Below are 24562 nucleotides of genomic sequence, written 5' to 3' on the forward strand. Positions count from 1 at the left end.
GCTGCAAGGTTTCATAGGAAATGGAGGGTTAAAAAAACAAAGAATGAATGCCTGCATAATTGACATACTTCTTCAGATAATTTGAAGGTAGAATTTGGAACAGCGTAGAATTATGGAGTAGTTATCTTGACAATGGTAGGATAATTTGTTCTTCTCCCACTGACAGTTTAAAATAACTCCCACTATACAATCTACCCAATTATATCTGAACTGTAAAATTGAGGGGTAGAAATCTGTAGGAAAAAAGCTTCCAAACAAAAAGGCCCCCTTCTCAAGCGTTGAGTATGCTTTTCTCATCAAATTGTAATCATCTCACTAGGTCGATATAGAGTGTATTTTGAAACATTTAAAAAAATCCACATTTTTACCAAATCTCAAGGATTCTCATCCAATTACCCTAAGTCGTTTGCAAAATTATAACATTTAAACAATATATTTGAGTCATAGAGGCACAATTATTTAGTGTTCTCTTAGGTATTCTAGCTGTCTCTTTGGTTTGTTTTCCGTTTAATTCATTTTTTGGCTACCAATGAACATATCCATACACTAAAACTAAGTATTTATTTATTTATTTATTTTTGCTTTCATATTTGGTTGAGTTGTTCTGTTTGATGGGTGGAGAAGAATCTCAAATTTTACTTAATAATGGGAATTTGCACAAACAACATTGAAGGACCTACGTGGGGCTTCTTGCTCTCATATCTGATGGTACATGCTCATTGGAAAAATACAGAAAGTTTTAGTGATGAAAATAAAAATTATTCCTACTCTCTCAAAATAATCTGCACATTTTGCATTTTTTCCTGAAAAAAATCTATTTAAAAAATTCTACAATATTAGCATTATACTAAAATTAATATTGTATCTTATTTTTAAATGATTATTTTCTGAATATACAAGAAACTGAATGCTCAGGGTAGGAAACTTGGACAATGTAAAATTCACTTCATTCAGAGATAACTAGTGGAAACAATTGGGGCTGTCCTTTCCTTCCAGATTGTCTCATATTGTACTTTTGTATCTGTTTCCTGTTTTTAGTTACCATAATGGGGGACCAGGGGTGAGCTAAAGATTGTTACTTAAGAAAGGGGTGGTAGGTGCAAAAGGCCTGAGGAGAAGTGACCTGGATCACATGACGTTTCAGTGATGTATACTGGGGTATCCAGGCTGGTTGGAAATCTGGCTTCAGTGGAAGGTATGTGAGACCCTTTGTCCTTGAGGTCACAGATGCATCCATGTATGCTTTGTCATCTCATTCTCACAGGAAGCCAAGCGCTTTTCCAATATAGATAAGTCGTGGGTGAAGATCATGAATCGGGCACATGAAATGCCAAACGTGGTTCAGTGTTGTGTTGGAGATGAAACCATGGGGCAGCTGTTACCACATTTGCTGGACCAATTAGAAATATGCCAGAAATCCCTTACAGGGTAAGTTCACTGCTGTGTAAAGACTTTTAGCACCCTAGAGATGGAAGGGGCCAGAAAGATTAGACAGAATTAGCCAGGTCAGTTTTCTGTTACTGAGACCTAATTCATGTCTAATGTTGCATGGATACAACTGATAGTTTGGATCCTTACTGTCTCTCTAAGCATTTACTAGATTTGTCCTGATGCTGGAATTACAGGACTAAAGGGAACTTCTATTACTGAGACCAGATCTTGCAAACACTCCTATATAGTCCTTACTTTATAAAATTAATACACCTATTTTTCTGATATTCTTCTTATATAAATATCTGAAGAGCCCTGGAAGTTTTGGGTCGGTGGTTAGAGCATCAGCCTGCAGACCCATGAGTAGCGGGTTCGATTCTGGTCAAGGGCACATACCTCGGTTGCGATTCGTCCTCAGTCCTGGTTGGATTGTGCGGGAGGCAACCAGTCGATGTGTCTCTCTTGCATCTATGTTTCTCTCTCTCTCTCTCTCTCTCTCTCTGTCTCTCTCTCTCTCTCTGTCTCTCTCTCTCCCCCCCCCCCCATTCTATCTGATGATAAACAGAAAAAATATCCTTGGGTGGGGATACAAAAAAAAGTAAGAATTCCTTAATATCAAATATCTAGTCAGTACTCAAATTTTTCCAACTGGCTCAAAAAGTGTTTGTTCTAATCAGGCTTTGACTAAGGTCCACACATTTCAATTGGATAATATGTCCCTTAATAAAAAAGATATATATCTGAAGAACCAAAACATTTCATTATATTCAACCAAGAACAATTTGGATAGTTTGTACTGTACACAAATAGTCAAGATTATATAGAAATAAGATCAGTATTCACAAACACATACACTCTTATGTATATGGAGGCTGAGTGAACTCTAAGAGTAATAAATATCCCCCCCTTTGGTGAGTCAAGATAAAATGATGCAAGTAGAAAAATGTTAAATAATACTATTGTAAAAAGAGTTATCTACACATGTATTTATTTGTAGAGACATAATTGACATATATTAGTTTTAAGTGTACAACTGATGATTAGATATCTTTATATATTGCAAAATGATCACAATAAGTCTGGTTAGCGTCCATATATAGTTACAATTTTTTCTTGTGAGAGAACTTTCAAGATCTACTTTTAGCAGCTTCTAAATACACAATAAATATTAACTGTAATTACCATGCTGTACATTTCATTTCCAGGACTTATTTTATAGCTGAAATATACTTGCTTTTAAATGTCTCCCCTTTAACCTGTTAATCTCCTTAGCATAGTCAGTACGTATGGAGAAATTCTGGATAAACTATTGACTATTGTATTGGTCAGGGTTCTCTAGAGAAACAGAATCAAGAGGATATGCACATATTCTCAAATTATTTTTTTCCTATTTCATTCTTTCTTTTCATTGTGGACACACTCGTGATAGTTTGTCATAATTTTATGACTCCTCAGAGAAAAAGTCTACTCTGACATTACTCAGTTTTTACTGAGCTCCCTTGGCTTTGGATCTGTTACCAAGAAAAGGTTATGAGCCTAAATCTGTGAGCCCAGTCTAAACACTTGAGCACTAATGTTTACAGAAACGACACCCTCCCACTGATGCTGAGGAGGATCTGCAGGATGGAGGGGTCTTCACAGACCAGGAATAGTTGTCTTCTCTGCTTTGACACAGTGGTTCAGTTGTCACATGCCTCCTTCCATCTGGATCTAAACAGATAGAAAATATCACCTGTTCCTGAACAGGATCTGACTAGTCTACTGTGAGGAGGGCAAGTAAGGGTTAGGAATTGGCAAGTAAGTTATTAAGAATAAAAACCAAAGTTATATAAATAGGTATTTAAAGTTATAAACAGCATATTTAAAGTGAGAAATGTGAAAAACTAATGCAAACAAAATAAAACATTGCGAGCATTAGAGCATTCAAGTAAGACTTGAAGAAAGTGAGGGAGGCTAGGAGGAGAGACCCATTGGGCAGCCCAGGCTTTTGTCCTTCCCTTTGTTTGAGGCCAGACTTGGTGCTTTTTCACATGCTCAGAGTGAATAAATCCAAATTGCCCACACAGTGGCGTGCCACGTACATTTCATAAATGTCCTGTGGGAGTGGGAGAGGGAGATTCCAGCACACACAGCGAGGCTCACCCCCTCTCATCACTTTCCTGCCCTGCCCTCCTTCCCTTCCCAAGTTCCTCACTTACCACCAGCCTCTCCTTATCTCCCTCCCTCCCTCCCTCCCTCCCTCCCTCCCTCCCTCCCTCCCTCCCTCCCTCCCTCCCTCCCTCCCTCCCTCCTTTCTTTCTTTCTTTCTTTCTTTCTTTCTTTCTTTCTTTCTTTCTTTCTTTCTTTCTTGTTCTCAAAAGTTTTATTTCACTAACTTCAGGTCAAATTTCTACAACTGTTTTCTGGTCAATTTACTATCCTTGCTTGGCTTCCCAGGAATTTAGCTCTGACCCTTACCCTGGACATCCCACTGGACAAAACAGAAGTCCAGCAGGTGACTGAATGGACTGTCGGGAGTGCCCTGTGCAGGCCCTTGGTGGTTGCCCCCTGGCTCTGGCTTCTGATCCAAGTAGTCTTTCAGTAAAAACTCTAAGAGAATTTTGCTTCTATGTAATAAAAATAATTCCCCATAGCTTTACACAGAAAACAAGAAAATAATATAAACAAATAATAATACAAATAAAATATAAGACAAATAACACAAAGTAAAGAATAGAAATAAATAAGGACAAAGTTTCAAAAGTATTTCTGGTAAGATTTCAAAAAGAAACTGCAATTAAACCTGCGTTAATTATATCAAAATGTGCTAGAAAATGAAGATACAGAGATGTAGGTATATGAATAACAGAAAAAAGGATCCATAACATAAGGAATCACCATATAATAACACGGACATAGAAATCAAAGTGCAGTTGAAGGCAGGGCAGTGATGGACACCTTGGTTGGGTTTTGCTAACTTTGGAGGCGGAGAACAGAGTGAAGGCCTTTTCATGGAGCTCATCTGTAGCTAGATTTTCCTTCCGTGATGGATTCATTGGATTTTTTTTTTTTTTTACTCCTCACCCGAGGATATGCTTTTTATTGACCTTTTTAGAGAGAGAGAGAGAGGGAGAGAGAGAAAAACATTGATATGAGAGTGAAACATCCATCAGTTGCCTCCTACATGTGCCCCAACTGGGGATGAAACCTATAACCCGGGTATGTGCCCTGGCTGGGAATTGAACCCATGACCTTTCCGTGCATGGGACAGTGCTCAACCACACTGTCCAGGGCCCACTGGATTTTTGAAGATACACCTCCACAAATGAGACATACCCTTTATCTGACAGAACTGTGATTGCAAATAAAATAAAAATGATTCTGTGTGTATTTTTCCTATTTTCTGTGAAGAAAGCACAAGATTTTTCAGATTAAGTCAAATGCATACATTATACTTGTGAAAACTGAAGAAATTCTTCCAGCAATTCTGGAAAAAGAAATTGTTTCCCCATCAGAATATGGAATGCTATTGGCAAAATCAACAACGGAACAGAACAAAAACATTGAATAGTATGTGGGAAAATCAGATTGTCTCAAGATCTTCCCCCTTTCCCATCCAGGTTAATTTGTTCCTACAGAGTCTTGCTTTGTGTGTTCATGACGTGTATATTTTCCCTCCCCACTTAGATACTTGGAGAAGAAACGACTTTGCTTTCCTCGCTTCTTCTTTGTCTCGGACCCGACTCTTCTGGAGATTCTGGGGCAGGCCTCGGATGTGCACACTATTCAAGCCCATTTGCTGAATGTGTTTGACAACATAAAAAGTGTCAAGTTCCACGAAAAGGTTTGACTAGTTGTAATTACTGGCCAGCATTTACCATATCTCGGGATCTCTGCTCTCTTTATTATATAGCTCTCTGGTACAGCATTTACAGAGGCTTACTTCCCTGGCCACTGACTCAGCCAGGGACTCAAAACAAGCTTTTGGGTCCAATATACCTTTAGAACTATGACTTTTTAATATCCAGAATGTAGATTTGAATAACAAATAGTTTAACTATCATTAAGGATTCATTGTGTGTAGCTCTCATGGCTTTACATGCTGTTTAGAAATTCAATAAATCAAAGAAACCGGTGGCTCACCCTGGCCTGCAGCCTGCCCTTGTTGAGCAGTCCAGTGTCGTGCTTGGCAATGGGAGCACACAGCATCCTTGCTCTGGTGGAGTCCACCGCCTACAGTTAGTGCGGTGGTAGAGCAATGCCACTGTAAGCAGTTAAAAGCCGGTCATTTAAGTTCAAGTCCCTGTGATGTGCCGAGCATGATGCCAGTCCTGGGGTTCCAGGGAAAAGTACATCATAAAACAGTACCGAAGTCGTTTTTATGCAGCACAGCATTCATGAGGAATTTGACAAACTATTGGTAACTTTTTGACTTGCTGTGCTAGTATTGTTGCACAAGGAGCATGACATGCTTGTTGGGGAGCCCTACCCTGGGTGGGAAGGGTGTGTGAGAAGGCTTCCTGCAGGAGAAGATGGTGTTTGAACTGCTTCTTTGAAGGTGAATGAAACATAACCAGGCAGGTGGCGAAGGGACACGTGGTCCGGTCAGAAGGAAGGGCAAGTGGAGGTGTGGACAGGACTGTGGGTGTGTGAGGGCGTGTCTTAGTTTCCCAAGGCTTTCCTGGGTTGAAACCACAGAAGTTTATTCTCTCCCAGTTCTGGAGGCTAGAATTCTGAACTGAGGTGTCGGCAGGGTTGGTCCCTACTGGAGGCTCTGAGAAAGAATGTTCCATGCCTCTCAGCTAGTTTCTGGTGGCGGTCAGAAACCCTTGGTGCTCTTTGGCTTGTAGATACATCACTTCAATTTCTGCCTTTGTCCTCACAAGACGATCTCCCCATGTGTCTGTGTCTCTGTGTCTAAATTTTCTTCTCTTTCTAAGGATACCAGTCATTGGATTAGGGTCCACCATTATCCAGGACCTCATCTTAACTCGATTGTATCTACAAAGACTCTATTTCCAAATAAGGTCTCAGGTACTGGGATTAGGACTTCAACATATAGTTTGGGAGGGGACACAATTTAACCCACAACAGAAAGTGACGAGCAAAGGGAGAAGGGGGCATGGGCCAGATTCCAAAAGGCCAAGTGCATCACGCTATGGAACTCTACTTCATTGTGAATGTGACACAAGATATGGGAGGTTTTTATGAGGATTTTATGATTTGTGTTTCAGAAAGTGTCTCTGTGTCAGTGTGGATGGTGGAGGAGAAGGGAGCATGGAAACACGTTTCCGGAAGTGACTGCAAAGTCAGGATGGAAAAGGCTGAGTTGCTACAACAAAGCCTTGACCAAGGGGGTGGGTGGAGAGGAAAGGAAAAACATGGAAATGGTTTAAATCAATGTCTACGGGATGTAAAGGTTGAAAGGGGATTGAATTACCCAGGAAGTTCTTCCTGATGTTTGTTCAAATCATTCTGCTACAAGCACTAGGATGTCATGGTGCTTGGTGAAGCTTCTCACTCTCTCATTGTACAATGAAGATCATTTAAATTTCCTCATTTTTAGCCTCTGTTCATAGCAATTACTTCTTAAAATAGCACTGATTTTTGCGTATTTCTGCTAAAAGATATCTACAACCAGCGACACATCCTGGTTTTGTGGGTCTTGAATCTTGTAAAATTATAAATACCAATTTGTATTCAGAACCTTGGAATGGGTCCATGTAAATGAGAGGCCCTGAAATTTAATACTCATTTGCTTCATTAATACAGTTCTGAATCTGAGATTTAGGATTAAATTCTAAATCTGAGGTCAAGGGGGACAATATTCCACTTACTAAAGAAGAAAAACAATACAAATTCACATTTACTTTATTGTTTGCATTATTATTATTATTTTTAAACTGGCATGAATAGCCAGGAAGGTGGGTAGAGATGTAGGGAAGACACTATTTTTAATGACTAATTTTAGGTAAGAGATTTAGTCCCAGAGACATGTCCTCCAATATTGCATGATCAGTGAATGGCAAAGCATTATTTGAACCTGTGTTTCAGAACCCCAAATACCATGCTTTTCTCATTGTGCCAAGGTGCATGAAAGTGAAGTGAAATGACGAGAGTAGGAGCTGGGTTTGAATTAGAAAACACTATGAGCAACCAAGAGCTCCTGTAAGGAGCACACTGTTTAGTACGGGATTGGAGTTACCTTGTAAGGTGTTTGCATTGATCCCATTGGCCAGGTCATTGCTAATGTCAACTTGATAAGCTTGTGGTGTCGATGACAGGCTCTTAGGGAGTTTCATTTAATTTGTGGAAAAAAGAACTAGAAATTATTTGATCAGCCCATTGGCCTTGAATATTTCCTTTAGAAAACAAGTTTTCCCCTCTCAAGTATAGACTCTTTAGAATTGATTTAGTATCTTCTTTTAGCTTTCATGGATAGCTTCTTTTTTGCTGTTTTGAAATGACTTTATGTTGTATTTTGACTTTTATGTTATAATCTGTAGCTTAGCATCTGTTGGAAGGATAACATTGACATGAGACAGTAGAGGACTTTTTTTCTTTATGCGAATATAGCTATTTTTTTTTTAATTTGGCTTCTAACATAGATCTATGATCGCATTCTGTCAATTTCCTCTCGAGAGGGCGAGACAATTGACTTGGATAAGCCTGTGATGGCAGAGGGCAATGTGGAAGTTTGGCTTAATTCCCTCTTGGAGGAATCTCAGTCTTCATTACATCATGTGATTTGCCAGGCCGCTGAAAATATTCAAGAAACAGGTTTCCAACTGATTGAATTTCTTTCTTCCTTTCCTGCTCAGGTCAGTGTATTGAAATCGGAAAGTGTGTGTGTGTGTGTATATGTGTGTGTGTGTATATATATATATATATATATTTTTCAGAATAGTCACTTTAGAGCTCATACATTTTCTATTGTAAACTACACAACTGGCTTCTGTTTAACTCTGGACCAATATTACAATTTTTATAAGAATTTGCTAAATATAGATAAGCTTAAAGATTTCAACTATAGATTATTTGGTTATATATGTATACACATATACATACATATGTGTTGTAGCGATATTTGATATATTTTGTTTAATTTAAAAGCTTTTTCTTACTGAATCTCTTTAGTACACAGATCATAAAAATGTACTGTGTGCTTTACCAGGAAAATGAGAAATATATTTCAGCGTTAAATACAGAGAACAATATTTTCTTAGTCATTGTGGTCAATAAGGATTTTGCAAGTATCTATTGTGGGTAAGCCCTGTGTCAGTTTGGGAAAAGTAGGCTTATGACATACACTTTCCCCACCAGTAACTTAAAATCTACCTGGGGAGAAATATGACTTAAAACAATACATGCCTTAAAAACTTAAGAAAAAAATTGTAGATGCATCTCGAGGCTATACATATTTAATTGCCAAGTAAACAATCTGAGTAGTGTTTTCCGAAGTTCTGATAAAACATATGAAGTTGATGTAATCAGGGATGACATAGTGGCAAATAATCACAACTATTCACTACATTGTAATTTCTATTTAAATATATTCATATGCCATATACACGCATGAAGCCCTTTTTATTTCCTTAAGGTTGGATTATTAGGAATTCAAATGATATGGACACGGGATTCAGAAGAAGCCCTTAAAAATGCCAAGTATGATAAAAAAATCATGCAGAAAACCAATCAGTCTTTCTTGGAGCTGCTGAATACATTGATAGACATCACAACCAAGGATCTGAGCTCCTTGGAACGAGTCAAATATGAGACTTTGATCACTATTCACGTGCACCAAAGGGATATCTTTGATGACTTGGTAAGTACTTTATCATTTCTGTGGCATATACAGAAAAACAAATACTAGCCACTATCTGTGTTTACCCGCTGAAGTTAGTTTGAATGAATTCAATGAAAAAATTCAGTTCAGACCAAGACTCACCTTCACAATGAGAGCTTGTTTGTCAGGTTTTCTTTTCAGTCTTTAGCTGAAATTTCAGTCATATTCCGATAGTCTTTGCTAAGATGTTATTGAGGCAAATACACTTTATTTTAAAATTCATTATATGATTATTTTAAATACTAACATGTCATGTAGCATTCTAAAGAGCATCATTTTGTCTTGTGGTTGAAGATGGCCAGCTTCTTGCCGCAGAATCGATGAGTCCCGTTGCTGGTACAGCCACTTGGTGCTTCTTCGAAGGCTTTTCAATCACATGTTTCATGAGTTTTTCTCCATTGTATGTCATTGACTGCAAATGGTCTTTGCTAATACAGTTTGTGACATTCCGGTGTCATGCAGATTTTTGCCCTTAAAAGAGAACAGGGTGGAAAAGAGTTTAGTAGCTATTGAAAACAGAAAATGTGAAAAAAAAAAAAAAAGAAATTTGTCCTTTACTATAAAATAGGACATTAGATAAGAGGTAAGAAGCTCTTATTTTCATAATAATTTTCTGGATCATGCCTCACCCCATTGTGTAAAAATGATTATGAAAGATTGGTTTTGATATATTGGAAATACAGGCAGCACATTCCAGCTGCTGTGTGCTAATCTTCTCTTAATATTTAAGCACCCTCTTTGCCTCTCTGAGAGATAAAGGGCTCAGGGTAATTTTAGGTTTCTTATTTGTCAAAGAAAATGATTAAAGTGGCTTAAAATTTTGGTTAAAAAATTCAGACTAGTGTTGCTGAGCAATAACCTGCCATTAGGTTTAGAAATTTTGGCCCTCTGCAAATCCTCGGAAGAATAATTAATGGATTTAAATCAAAGCAACAATGTACTTTGTCATAATCACAAGAGATGCCCTTTTTCCCCTCATGAGACTGTTTAGTTCTATCTTTGAATGCCAAAACATGTTTTGCATGGTCTGTATTTCATGGTTAGGACTGTGGTATTGGGCATTAAAGGGCAAACTTTAAGAAATGAATATCTTACTATTAAAATATATCATGCTGTTTCAATTGGGGAGCACAATGAGAGATTTCTCTTGAATTTTCCCGTACCCATATCTTTCAAAGTATCTTCTTTTGGATGACTGGTTTGGATAGCAATATAGCTGGCATCTCCGAACCAGCTGGGTAGTCTTCGAGTTCTCTTTGCTTCCCGTTATACATAATGCTAATGTGCGTATTTAATAAATGACTCTCATCCCAGCAGTAACCTACACCTTTTGCATTTCAGTGTCACATGCATATCAAGAGCCCTACAGACTTTGAGTGGCTGAAACAGTGCAGATTTTATTTCAACGAAGATTCTGACAAAATGATGATTCACATCACAGATGTAGCTTTCATATACCAGAATGAATTTTTAGGCTGCACTGACAGGCTTGTCATAACTCCACTCACAGACAGGTAATGGAAGGATTCTGTGATTCCACAACCTCATTCCCCCTTTCCCCCCACCCCGCCCTGACAGTTTTATTCTCTGGAGTTGCTCAGGGGATTCATAAGCTTTTATACCAAAGTCTTTGAAATGCAGTATTCTTCTTAGCTTTACATGTGTGTGTTCACATGGGGTTTGAAACAGGCTTTGCTTCCCTTGCCTTCACTCTTACAGAGGCCAAGTTTAAATGACCTCTGTGGACCTCAAAATGGGCAAGAAAGGGAATTAATTGCCATGTGTGAATAGGTGCAAATCACATGGGCCTGAGGGCTGCTTTGGGAATTGTGACACCTGTTGTCGATACAGAGACAATTAAGATGGTTTTTTAGCAGGAAGGAAATTGAATGTCAGTGCAGGTGAAGTGTGATGGGGAGAACGTTGCTCTACACACCTGGAGTTCTTAGTTCTACCTTCTGCCTGTTATTGACCAGCAGGGTTAGCTACAGCTGCTGTGCAAGTTCCCTGGCCTCAGTTTCCTCATCTGTACGATGAACTAGGCCATCTCTAAGGGCCCTTCCATGGCTAATACTCTGTAATTCACTTAGTCTAATTTGAACTTGGTGGCGTCAGCCACTTGCATATGCTTTGTTCAGAGATACACTGAATACTAATTTTGGACACTGGCTGTGCATTAAAATGAATATTTGGCCTAAGTAGAAGCTGACGTTGAGTATCAGCCATTTTCAAAGAATGAGCCTTTAGGCTATAAGATCGCAAATATTATCAGACAAAACATAAAAGTGTGACATAGCATCAGTCACCTGCTAGACTATTCCTTCAATTAATTCATGATGGTAAATGAAATGCTCACTTTCAACTGAGAATGGAGGATTAGCAAGAGATTTTATTGTTTTTAATAAGTTTTTAGTCTTGTGAGTCATTTTCCTCTAGAATTTTCTTATCTTCCTAACCCGTTGTATTCCTTCTTACATCTGGATTGAAGATGATTTGTACAGGATGCGGCTAGACATGCTTTTGGAGTTTTAGCTCTTTGATTTGAAGTAGAGAGATGGATGACCCCCAAATGTGAAGAATTCCTTGACATACCTGAGGCTTATACTCTTCTCATCTCCTCTCTTTTCAAACCTCCAGCATTCCCACCCTCTTCCTCTTTCTCTACTGAAGACCTCAGTTCCTATTTTATTGAAAAGATAGATGCTGGTGTAGGAGAGAACATGCCCTCATTTCCCACTATCACATCTGCTGACGAAGGCACCTGACCTCAGCTGTCGGCTTCCTCTCCTGGTTCCTGCGTACAGTTTGCACTGCCATCCAGAGGCGACACCTCAGATCGATGGCGATTTCTTCTCTGGGAGCATCACCAGCTTTCACTTCCTACTGGATCATTCTCATCAACCGATAAACATGCTGCCATTGCTTCCAGAAAGAAAATTCTACTGTGAACCCTCCAGTTTCCTTCTCATTTCTGGGCTCCCATCAAACTCCTGATGCGTGTGCCATCATTGCCTTAGGAAGATTTATAGCATTTTAGAATCAATGTTCTTGAAGAATAGGAACCAAAAGCACTTCTGTTGACGTGATGAAACGCATTTAGAGTGAGATGAATACTTAATACTAATGTTGCTGATGGATTTTGCTACATTGCGTGTTAGTGAGCTCTGGGCCAGAGGGTGGGTCATTGTTTATTTGGTGCTGTGGTCACTTTCTTCATCTCTATTCCAGTAACTATTGGGATGGCAGGAGCCAGATAGAGTGCATGAATGGTGGGACTGGCACACGCCATTTATTCAACAAATGTGTTTTACAGAGTACTAGGTACCAGGGTCAGGCAAGTAGCTGGGATGCAAGTGTGCACCAGACCCAGTGCCTGATAGCAGAGAGTTTACAGCTGTCTGGTGGGGAGGCAGAAAGCTCTAGTAGACCTGTGAAAGGGCCACTACATCCCATAAATGTTCAAATCCCATTAATGAGTGATCACATTTTGAAAGCAGCAAAGAGACTGGAAAGAAAGGCAGAGAAAGGATGGAGCAAGGTCCACATACATGTGCGATGTTCTGGGGAGAGTATGTATACGTATGTGAACATATACATGAAGACGCTCCGACAGATCTGTGCTTGTCTCTAGAGGGCACACCGTAGAGATTTAGTCCTTGTATAAGCTCCCAGAAATGGATTGAAGGTGTGATCATTTAGCAATGTGTGATTAAATTTCATGTGACCATTGGCTTCTAATACATCAAGTTATGAACTCTCAGATTCAAAAAGGGGTTGATCTACTTTAATGGTTTCTAATGTTTCCTGGAATCCTATTTTTAGATGTGGTAGATTTCTGTGAAGATGTTGCAAAATTAGTTTTGGAATTGCTAGGTACTTTTTTTTATACTTGGAGATATTCTCTCAAGATACATTATCATAAGAAAGGCTGTTTAGAGTTTTCAAATGTATCTGACCATAGATCACCCTCTTCTTTTTCCTTAACACATGTTGATATCTATAAGGATAAGTGTATTTTAGAAGACAGTCTTGGAAATGTTATGTAGGGACAATGGCATGCATCTTCGAGTTTTTAATCTTGCGCGGGTTTCATTTCACTGCGATGTTTCTGAAGCATGTTCTAGATCCTGGTGCTTTGGTTCCAGTGATGTCTCTATCCCTCAAGGTGTTATATCACATTGGCTCAGGCTCTGGGGATGAGCCTGGGAGGAGCCCCCGCTGGCCCTGCAGGAACAGGCAAAACAGAGACTACCAAAGATATGGGACGATGTCTTGGGAAGTATGTTGTGGTTTTCAATTGTTCAGACCAGATGGATTTCCGAGGGCTTGGACGGATTTTTAAAGGTGAGAGTTATGTTTTCTTATTTGATGAGGTATTTCAGTTAAGGTGGAATAGTATCTTTTTAAGATTTATTTTTCAATAATTGGCTACATTTTAGGGTCATTGTTCAACTTTGTAAAACTTTTTGGACAATCTGACTCTTCGCAGTGTTGGGTGGATCAAACGTCAGTGTTACTGGCCTTTTGTGATGTTTCTTTATCTCTGCAGGTTGGGTGTTTGCAGAATAAGTGCCACGTTGTGAGCTATTTTGGGGGCACTCTATCCATGATCTATTTGTTCCACTTTATTTTGAACCAGCTTATCTCTGACTGTCTTGGTAGCTGCGTAATGTCCTTTTCCTTGGCTTTCCAAAATTACATACTAATTGAATTTTCTATTTTATTTCCTTGCTAAGGACTGGCACAGTCTGGATCCTGGGGTTGTTTTGATGAATTTAACCGTATTGATCTACCAGTCCTCTCAGTTGCAGCCCAGCAAATTTCCATTATTTTGACATGTAAAAAGGAGCGTAAAAAATCTTTTATTTTTACTGATGGAGATAAAGTGACTATGAACCCTGAATTTGGACTTTTTTTAACCATGGTAAGGAAGATCTACTGAATTTCTGCCTATCATCACAGTTTTCGTGTATCTCCTTGGTCATAGGTCACCTGCTTTCTATGAATAGGAAATTGAGATTGTAATTTTGAAAGCCTTTGGTGTTAAAGCTCATATTAATAACTTACCAGTTCATCTCTTCAATGAAAAGGAGAGGGAGATAGGTAAACGAATTCTCTGGTTGTCATTCCAGATTTGTGGTGTGTACACAGTGGATCTTTTAACCTCATGCTGATGTGTGCTTGTTGATATCAATGATCATAGCATTATCCTTGGGCTTTATTTTGTGTAGAATCCTGGCTATGCTGGGCGGCAGGAACTCCCTGAAAACTTGAAGATTAACTTCCGCTCTGTGGCCATGATGGTCCCTGACCGTCAGATTATCATAAGAGTGAAGTTGGCCAGCTGTGGCTTCATTGACAACATTGTTTTGGCCAGGAAGTTTTTCACGCTCTACAAGCTCTGTGAAGAGCAGCTTTCTAAGCAGGTGGGACGTTCTGAAGGTTTCTGTGTGTGCATGTTTCATTTTTCTGTTCAATGAAATGTTTTCATTTTGAAAAATTATAGACTGGGGTTGTTGACAGATACCTTATTGATGCAAAGTAGAAAGTTGTATCATTACAAAAATAACTTTATATGAAAAATCTTATGAAGAAGGACTTTTAAAGAAATTATTGTTTATGGCATAGAAATGAAGTGAAAACTATCTGGACTGATTTAAGAGCCAAAGTGTTATGGATGTTAATATTGTCTCTATCCCACCTGTACATTTATCATATGTGTTATGTGTTCTTATGTTTGTCAGGAACCTCTCTCATCCTTTATTCTTCTCACTTCCAAGCATGTTCAAGTATTTGGCCAACCTTTGCTATTTGTCTCTCTTGTCTGTTGTAACTTCTTTGCCAATTTTCTGCACTGTTTGGAGTAGCAGGTTCTGACTTCATGGGATTTCAGAGTTAAGAGGCACAAAATTAATCATTTATTACTTCTGTATTAGTTATCTATTGCTGGGTAATAATGCCACCACAAAATTTCTAACTGAAAACAGTACATATTTACTATCCCACAGTTTCTGTGGGTGAGGAGTCCTTGGGTCTTCTGCTTAGAGTCTAACAAGGTTGAATCAAGTGTTGGCTGGGGCTGTGGTTTCATCTGATGCATGACTGGGGAAAGATCTACTCCCAGGCTCACTCATGCTGTTGGCAGAATTATTTTCCTTGAGGTCCTAAGACTGAGGGATTCAGTTTCTTTCTGGCTGTCAGCTGGAGGAAGCCCCCTTCAGTTCCCACAGGCTGTGTGCCATTCTTTGCTACCTGGGTTTCTCTAACATGGCCATTTGCTTTCTCAAAGTCACCAAGGGAAAGAGGTTCCAGCAAGATGATTGCTACAATCTTGTATCAATCAGGATTCTTCATAGAAGCAGAACAAAGAGGGTTTATATGTATATATGTAAAGAGATTTATTATAAGGTATTGCTTCATGAAGTTATGGAAGCTGATGAGCCCCATGATATGCTGTCTACAAGCTGGAAACCCAGGAAGGCTGGAGGTGTAGTTTGAAGTGTTGATGGTGGAGATTCCAGCCCCAGGCTGAAGGCCAGAAAGCTAGGAGTACTGAGGGCAGGAGATCAATATTCCAGTTCAGCAGTCAGGCAGAGAGGGCAAATCCAACCTTCCTTGTCCTCAATGGGTTGATGGTGCCCACCTACACTGCGGAGAGCCACCTGCTTTACCTAGTCTATCAGTTCAAATGCTAATCGCTTTCAGAAACACCGCCACCAGAAATAATGTTTAATCAGCTCTCGGAGCATTTCATGGCCCAGTCAAGTTGACACATAAAATTAACCATCACAAATCTTATGTAATGTGACCACATAATTATGTACATGTAACCATATAAAATCTATCATCTTTGCTGTATTCTACTGGTTAGGTCCTGCCGTGCTCAGGGGGTAAGATCATATATAACGTTTCAAAGACCAGGAGGCAGGGATCATGTCACACATCTGTAGAATATACAAATAAAAATTAAAACAAGCATATGCTAAATAACTATATATTATAATGAACATAAAGTAAAATGTGAATAACACTTCTTACATATATATCACTTTGATCCCTCTCCTCACTCTGGCCTCTGTTCCAAACTGTTTTGATTCTATTTGTTATTACCCACAGGTTCAGCTAACTTACATTCTCACTCACACATTCTCTCCTGTGAGTGTTCATTCACAGACAGAGCCTTCTGACCCTGACAATTGAGTTTTCCTGGTTAATCTCACGCTATTTTTGCCACCACCATTCTTGTTTTTTTCTGCTTATATCAGGCTTGACTCACTCATTCTTGTCTTTTCTCTGCCAAAGAAATATTTTTTACTACATAGAAAAATCCCCCATCACTGACTCCTGCTGTCTTCTCAGTATTTCAGTCTTTCTTCACTCCTACAGCCTTTACTCCATTATTTACTCATCTTCCAAATGATTAGTACTGAGTGATACACCCCTCTCCCAGGTACCTAGCAGACAATTGTTTGTTTTTCTATAGATATTACTTTTTTGTGGTAAAAACATGTAACATTAAACTTACCATCTTAACCATTTTAAGTGTACCGTTCGGTAGTATTGGGTATATTCATAAAGCTTTGAAGCTGATCTCCAGAGCCTTTTCATCTAGTAAAACTGAAACTCTATGCTCATTAAACAGCTCCTCTCTTTCCCTGTCCCAGCCCTAGTAACCACCATTCTACTTTCTGTGTGTATGCATTTGACTACTATCGTACCTCATCTAAGGGAATCCACACAGTGCCTGTCTTTTGTGCCTAGTTTATTTTACTCAGCATAATGTCCTTAGGGCTCATCCATGGTGTGGCATGTGACAGGATTTACTTTCTTTTTATGGCTGAATAACATTCCAGTGTATGTGTATACCACATTTTCTTTATCCATTCATCACTCGATTGGTACTTGGGTTGCTCCCACCTCTTGGCTCTTGTGAATAGTGTTGCTATGAACATGGGTGTACACATAGCAATTTGAGACCCTGCTTTCAATTCTTCTGGATATATACCTAGAAGTGGGATTACTGGATAATACGGTAGTTCTATTTTTAGGTTTTTGAGGAACTGCCATGGTATCCATAGTGATTAGAAAATTGGTTTTTAATTATTCACTTTATATATGCTAAAATTTGGCATGATTGAGTTTTTGTTAATGTATATTAAGGTAATAACAAAGGTGGGGCCTTAGCTTCTGATTTGTTCTTATTCTTCCCCCCTCCAGGTAATCTCATTACCTCTGCCTGTTTGCTTATATATATGATGGTCATGACTGAGGTCTCAGTTTAATTCTGGCTCAGAATTTTAGCTTTAGAGATATGAGGCCACGTTCTTATGGATGATTGATTAAGAAGAAGCTCAAGGGGACATGTGTACTCCAAGAGGAAATTTATTTCTTCTTTCTCTCTGTCAAGATATATCTATTAATACTGATCTAAGGGGTTAAATTAATGATGGTATGGGAAAGGACTCTTGTGGGTATTCTCTAGTTGGTCAAAAATATCTTGATAAAAATTTTATTGCTCTACTAACTGATTGTACACATTTTCTAAAGGATAATCAGCACTTCTTCATTACTGTGGTCAAACTGGTATAGTTTCCATGTGTAAGTTCATATTGAAAATAAGCCTGGTGTACTCAAATTTTTCAGGTACATTATGACTTTGGTCTGCGTAACATTCTGTCAGTTCTGCGAACATTGGGAGCAGCCAAAAGAGCCAGCCCCACAGACACCGAATCCACGATCGTCATGCGTGTCCTGCGAGACATGAATCTTTCTAAACTGGTGAGATTCACAGACGGAGATGTTCCACTTGCTTAATATCAGTCCAGCTAACTAAGCTCAAATGAGATGTAGAAATATTTATTTAATATGCTCAATTTAAAATGCCTAATTATCAAAGAAAATGATGGAGAACATAACTTGCAATTACACTTTTTCAGTGCTTTTTGTAGTGACTCATGTCTAGGCTAACATGTGCTGTTCTAATAGAATTCAAATGGATTTGAAAAAATCCACACATTAAGTTTTCAAATACTTCGAATCACTTTTTTGTTTTAGAGTTAAAATCTCAATTTCTTTAAAGTCTGTAGAGCCTGGCCTGAAATATGTAAATTTTCCAATGTATAATAATTTTGTATTCTTTCATTTCATGGTAGAGACTGATAATCAATAGTCCAGTCTCAGTGGACCTGTATACAGAATGATGTACTTTTATTTAAAAATAAAAGTATATACAAAAGAAATTGAAGATGTAAATCAAAACTCTCCTAGCAAACAAAAGCCCAGGCCCTGATGGCTTCATGGGGGAATTTTACCAAACATTCAAAGAACTAATATTCATTCTCCTCAGATTATTTCAAAAAATTCAAGAAGAAGGAAGACTTCCAAACTTGTTTTATGAGGCTAGCATAATTCTAATTCCAGAATCAGAAAAAGACACTACAAAGAAAGAAAACTACAGACCAATATTCCTGATGAACATAGATCCCAAAATCGTGGACAAAATACCAGCAAATCAGATCCAGCAATACATCAAAAAAATTACTAACCATGACCAAGTGGGATTCATCCCAGGGATGCAAGCCTGGTACAATATTTGCAAATCAATGTGATACACCACATAAACAAAATGAAAGATAAAAATCATATGATCATATCAGTAGACGCTGAAAAAGCATTGGGCAAAATCTAGCACCCATTTCTGATAAAAACGCTTAGCAATCTGGGAATAGAGGGATCATATCTCGACATAATAAAGGCCATATATGTAAAAATTAAAAGCATTTCCCTTAAGAATAGGAACAAGACAAGGATGCCCACTTTTGCCACTCTTATTTAACATAATACTGGAAATCTTAGCCACAGCAATTAGACAGGGAAAAAAAGAATAAAAGGGATCCAAATTGGAAAGGAGAAAGTGAAACTGTCATTATTTGCAGATGACATGATACTATACATAGAAAACCCCAAAGACTCCATCAAAAATTTACTAGACTTGCCCTGGCCGGTTTGGCTCAGCGGTTAGAGCGTCGGCCTGCGGTCCTGAGAGACCCGGGTTCGGTTCCCGCTAAGGGCGCGTACCTCGGTTGCAGTTTGTCCCCGGCCCTGGTCGGTTGTGCGGGTGGCAGCCACTCGATGTGTTCCTTTCACGTCGATGTTTCTCTCTCTCTCTCTCTCTCTCTCTCTCTTTGTTCCTCTCTCTCCCTCCCACTCTACCTGAACAACAAAAGGAAAAATGTCCTCGGGTGAGGATAAAAAAAAAAAAATTTACTAGACTTAATAAATGAATTTGGCAAAGTGGCAGGATACAAAATTAAGATCAAGAAATCAATGGCATTCTTATACACCAATGATGAACTCACAGAAAGAGACACTAAGAAAACAATCCCATTTACCATTGTGGCAAAAAAAATTAAGATACCTAGGAATAAACTTAACCAAAGAAACAAAGGACCTATTTGCAGAAAACTACAGGTCATTGAAAAAAGAAATAGAGGAGGATATAAAAAAGTGGAAGCACATACCTCTTTCATGAATTGGAAGAACTAACATCATTAAAATGTCTATACTACCCAAAGCAATCTATAGATTCAATGCAATCCCCATCAAAATACCAGACATACTTCACAGAACTAGAACAAATACTTCAAAAGTTCATATGGAACCAAAAAAGATCCCGAATAGCCACAGCAATCTTGAAAAAGAAGAACAAAGTTGGAGGGATCACATTACCAGATTTCAGGTTATACTACAAAGCCACTGAAATCAAAACAGCCTGGTACTGGCACAAGAACAGGCATATAGACCAGTGGAACAGAACAGATTACCCAGAAATGGACCCAAGGCAATATGCTCAATTAATATTTGACAAAGGTGGCAAGAGCATACAGTGGAGTAAAGACAGTCTCTTTAATAAATGGTGTTGGGAAAATTGGACAGCTATATGCAAAAAAATGAAACTAGACCATCAGCTTACACCATACACAAGAATAAACTCAAAATGGATAAAAGACTTAAATGTGACTCATGAATTCATAAAAATTCTAGAAGAAAATGTAGGCAACAAAATTTCAGACATCATATGTAGCAGAATTTTCACTGATACATCACATAATGCAACTGAAATAAAGGAAAAAATGAACACATGGGACTACATCAAACTAAAAAGTTTCTGCAGAGCAAAAGATACAATCATCAAAATGGAAAGGCAACCCACCGTTTGTGGGAGCATAATTGCCAATGATGTGTCAGATAAGGGGTTAATTTCCAATATCTATAGAGTGCTCATACAGCTCAACAAAAGGAAGAAAAAGAACCCAATTAAAAAATGGGCAGAGGAACTAAATAGACACCTCTCCAAACAGGACATACAAATGACCAAGAGATATATGAAGAAATGCTCAACATCACTCATCATCAGAGAGATGCAAATTGAAACAACAATGAGGTATCACCTCACACCTGTCAGAATGGCCGCCATCAACAAATCATCAAACAAGTGTTGGCGAGGGTGTGGAGAAAAGGGGACTCTAGTACACTGCTGGTGGGAATGCAGACTGGTGCAGCCACTATGGAAAACACTATGGTGTTACCTCAAAAAATTAAAAATTGAACTTCCATTTGACCCAGTGATCCCACTTATAGGAATATACCCTAAGAAGCCTGAAACACCAATCAGAAAAAATATATGTACCTCCATGTTTGTAGCAGCACTATTTACAATAGCTAAGATCTGGAAACAGCCCAAATGTCCATCAGTAGACAAATGGATAAAAAAGCAGTGGTACATATGCACAATGGAATACTATGCAGCTATAAGAAAGAAAGATGACATGGAGGGACCTGGAAAGTATTATCCTAAGCAAAATAAGCCAAACAGAGAAAGACAAGTATCATATGATCTCGCTTATTTATGGAATATAATGAACATAACAGTCTGAGGAATGGGGTAGTCCCAGAGACGTGGATGTGGGGTACAGACTGACAATCCCCAGGAGAGGGGGTGGTGGGGTAGATAAACCACAGAACTTATATGCATGTATGCATGAATAATGGACATGGACAACAAAGCTGGGGAGAGGACGGGGAGGAAGAAGAAGGGGGGAGTCAGTGGGGGGAAAAAGAGAAACATCTGTAACAAAAATAAATTAATTAATTAAAAAAAATAAAAGTATGAACCAAATTTCAATTAATGAATTTTCTACTATCTCTCATTAAGATTTGTTTAAAAATTTAAATTAGAAATTTTAGACTATGTAGCGATACCACAAGCTGGTTATTTCATAGAAAGGTTGTCATGTAGACAATATTTAATATCCTTCCATTTTCTCTTTTTGCTCCCTTTCCCCTCTTCCTTTATTAAAAATAATTTTTAATTTATGGGAAACATTTCTTAATTTCAAAGAAGGTGTTATTTAATTATTAGTCGTTGTGATAAAATGATCTGGGCTGTGTTAAGCATCATCAGTTTACCTGGACATCACTATGATTATGCCAAAACAGTCGGTCTCATTTCTCTTTCTTTTGTTTTTGAGATTGATGAGGATGAACCCTTATTTTTGAGTTTGATTGAAGATCTCTTCCCAAATATTATTCTGGACAAGGCAGGCTACCCTGAACTGGAGGTGGCAATTAGTACACAGGTAATACATTTCACAGGGCAGGAACACTGTGCCTGCTTCACCTGCATTTCATGGGAAGGAAGGAGCTAGCGCAGTGCGCATCTGTGTATTCCAGGATGACACCCGAGGCTGGGACTGCTGTTTTTATTTATGATCAGAGTATATTTTAATATATTATTGCTAATGAATACAATAACTTGTGGAATAAATACATTATATTTCAATAAAAATTGCTGTATAATTTGCACAATAGTGATTTCTGCTATTTATATCCAAGGATTACTTTATTAGTTTTCCAGGGAATGTAGTAAAACAAACCTCAGAATGTTTAAATTCTATTATGTGCTGGCCTAGGACCTAGTTGGCTGTGGCTCTTGTTTCAGGAGAGGCTGCTGCACTCTAGTGATAGAGCTCTTCCTGCCGATTGGCCACGTGCTGGTGGCCCTGTTGCTTATGGAAACCAGATTCCAAAGAGAAACGCGAAGGGCCAGTGGGCTGGCGGGCTCTGTGGGCCGCCTGCCCCAGGTCCGGTGTGGCTCTGTCAGAGTGCCATTGGCGGTGACCTTGTGGGACTCCTCAGCTGTCATTTCTTTCCCTCATGATCTCTTTTTTTTATCCTCACATGAGGACATTTTTTATTTTTTGTTCAGATAGAGTGGGAGGGAGGGAGAGGAAGAGAGAGAGAGAGAGAGAGAGAGAGAAACATCGATGTGAAAGGGACACATCGAGTGGTTGCCACCCACACGACCCAACCAGGGCAGGGGACAAACTGCAACCGAAGTACATGTCCTTTGCAGGAACCAAACCGGGGTCTCTGGACCGCAGGCCGACGCTCTAACCGCTGAGCCAAACTGGCCAGGGCTCCCTCATGATCTCTTAATGATTCCTTTGTCAGGCTCTGGGGGAATCTGCACGTGTCCACACCATGAGGTGTCTGGATTTCCTGTGATACTTGGTGCAGCTTTAACTTTTTATAGTCTCCTAGGAATGGAAATGAATTATGCACACCTTGTGCCTCAATTTCCTTTCCGATGCAGAAGAGCTGGGGGGAAATGTTTCATAGAAATGGTGATTAGCTCATATTTGTAAAATACATTTCAGTTCCTTGAAGATATTTATAATACAAATCAAATATGGTAGTATTAAATAGATAATTTGGTTTTAAAAATATAGTGTCTAAAAGTCTTAATCTTTTTTTTTATCAAGTAAGAATGATAATTCATTTTGTAAATGGTTTCTTTATCAAATGGCCCACTTAACTGTAACATTACCTAAAAAGCTAAATATAAAGTAATTTATAAGGTGAGTTACATTAGAAATTTGTAGCATGTGAAAAATCTGAAGAGTATATACATAGTGTAAAGTGATACATGATTATTATCCAAAATTATTTAAGTAAAAATAAAAGCACCATTTATAATGCGTTTAAACATAGTATACTAGTTAAGAGTATGGACCATGGAGCTTAATTTCTTGGGCTCAAATCCCCACCTCAGCCCAGCTGGTGTGGCTCAGTGGTTGAGCATCAACCCATGCACCAAGAGGTCGCTGGTTCAATTCCTAGTCAGGCCATCTGCCCAGGTTGTGGGCCAAATCCCCGGTGGAGGGCATGCAGGAAGCCGCCAATCAACATTCTCTCTCACTGATGCTTCTATCTCTCTCTCTCCCTCTCCTTTCCTTTCTCTCTAAAATCAATAAAGAAATACAAAATCCCTACCTCATGTCTTTACAAGGTTTAATCTTGGCCAAATTACTTAGTCTCACTGTGCCTTAGTTTCCTTATCTGTTAAACGAAGATATCAATAGAACCAATCTTATAGTGTTGTTATAAACTTGGGATAGTTTGGCACAGAGTAACAGCCATATGTATCTGATAGATAAAAATCTAGTGTATCGCCCTGGCTTGTTTGGTTCAGCGGTTAGAGCATTGGCCTGTGGTCCCGAGAGACCTGGGTTTGTTTGGTTCCCGCTAAGGGCACGTACCTCGGTTGCAGTTTGTCCCTGGCCCTGGTTGGGTCGTGCGGGTGGCAACCACTCGATATGTCCCTTTCATGTCGATGTTTCTCTCTCTCTCTCCCCCTCCTGCTCTATCTGAACAAAAAATGGAAAAATGTCCTCGAGTAAGGATAAAAAACAGAAAACAAAACAAAAAAACCCTAGTGTATTTATAAAGAGCTTGAAGTCTACATGGAATTTCAGATAACCTGGTATGCTAGAAATTTTTTGTTATTAAATGTCATCTTTTATTTTTAAAAAATATGTTTTATTGATTTTTTTTTTAAGGAAGAGAGAAAGGGGAGAGAGAGAGAGAGAGAGAGAGAGAGAGAGAGAGAGAGAGAGAGAAGCATTGATCAGCTGCCTCCTGCATGCCCCCTACTGGGAAATGAGCCCACAACCCAGGCAAGTACCCTAACCAGGAATCATATCCAGGACCTCTCAGTCCGTGGGACAATGCTCAATCCACTGAGCCACACCAGCCAGGCTAAATGTCATCTTTTAAATTAAACATTTAAAATACAGATGATACTTGAATCTTTATCCTTTAGTTGCTCTTACAATGTACATTCAATAAAATGTTAATATAAATGCATTCAATTCCCAAAGACAAATGCAGATGTTTCTTATTAGCTTGACATACATTTGATTATGTTTAGCCTCCTTTTTGCCTATATATATGTTTTATGCAATA

At 38.8% G+C, this 24562-nt stretch overlaps 1 protein-coding gene across 1 annotated transcript in view; it reads left to right on the forward strand.

Moving 5' to 3' along the window:
* Positions 1–24562, forward strand: part of DNAH5 (dynein axonemal heavy chain 5) — a 286089-nt gene that overhangs the window by 143791 nt on the left and 117736 nt on the right. The window contains exons 33-42 of the mRNA XM_036278902.1: positions 1265–1428; positions 5098–5254; positions 8019–8231; positions 9011–9235; positions 10598–10770; positions 13422–13600; positions 13993–14180; positions 14488–14682; positions 17900–18034; positions 21787–21894. Of these exons, the coding sequence (XP_036134795.1) occupies positions 1265–1428; positions 5098–5254; positions 8019–8231; positions 9011–9235; positions 10598–10770; positions 13422–13600; positions 13993–14180; positions 14488–14682; positions 17900–18034; positions 21787–21894 (1737 nt within the window). The remainder of the gene's footprint in view (positions 1–1264; positions 1429–5097; positions 5255–8018; positions 8232–9010; positions 9236–10597; positions 10771–13421; positions 13601–13992; positions 14181–14487; positions 14683–17899; positions 18035–21786; positions 21895–24562) is intronic.

This window comes from Molossus molossus, unplaced genomic scaffold, assembly GCF_014108415.1.
Source record: "Molossus molossus isolate mMolMol1 unplaced genomic scaffold, mMolMol1.p scaffold_m16_p_3, whole genome shotgun sequence".
In the NCBI taxonomy this organism is placed as follows: Eukaryota; Metazoa; Chordata; class Mammalia; order Chiroptera; family Molossidae; genus Molossus; species Molossus molossus.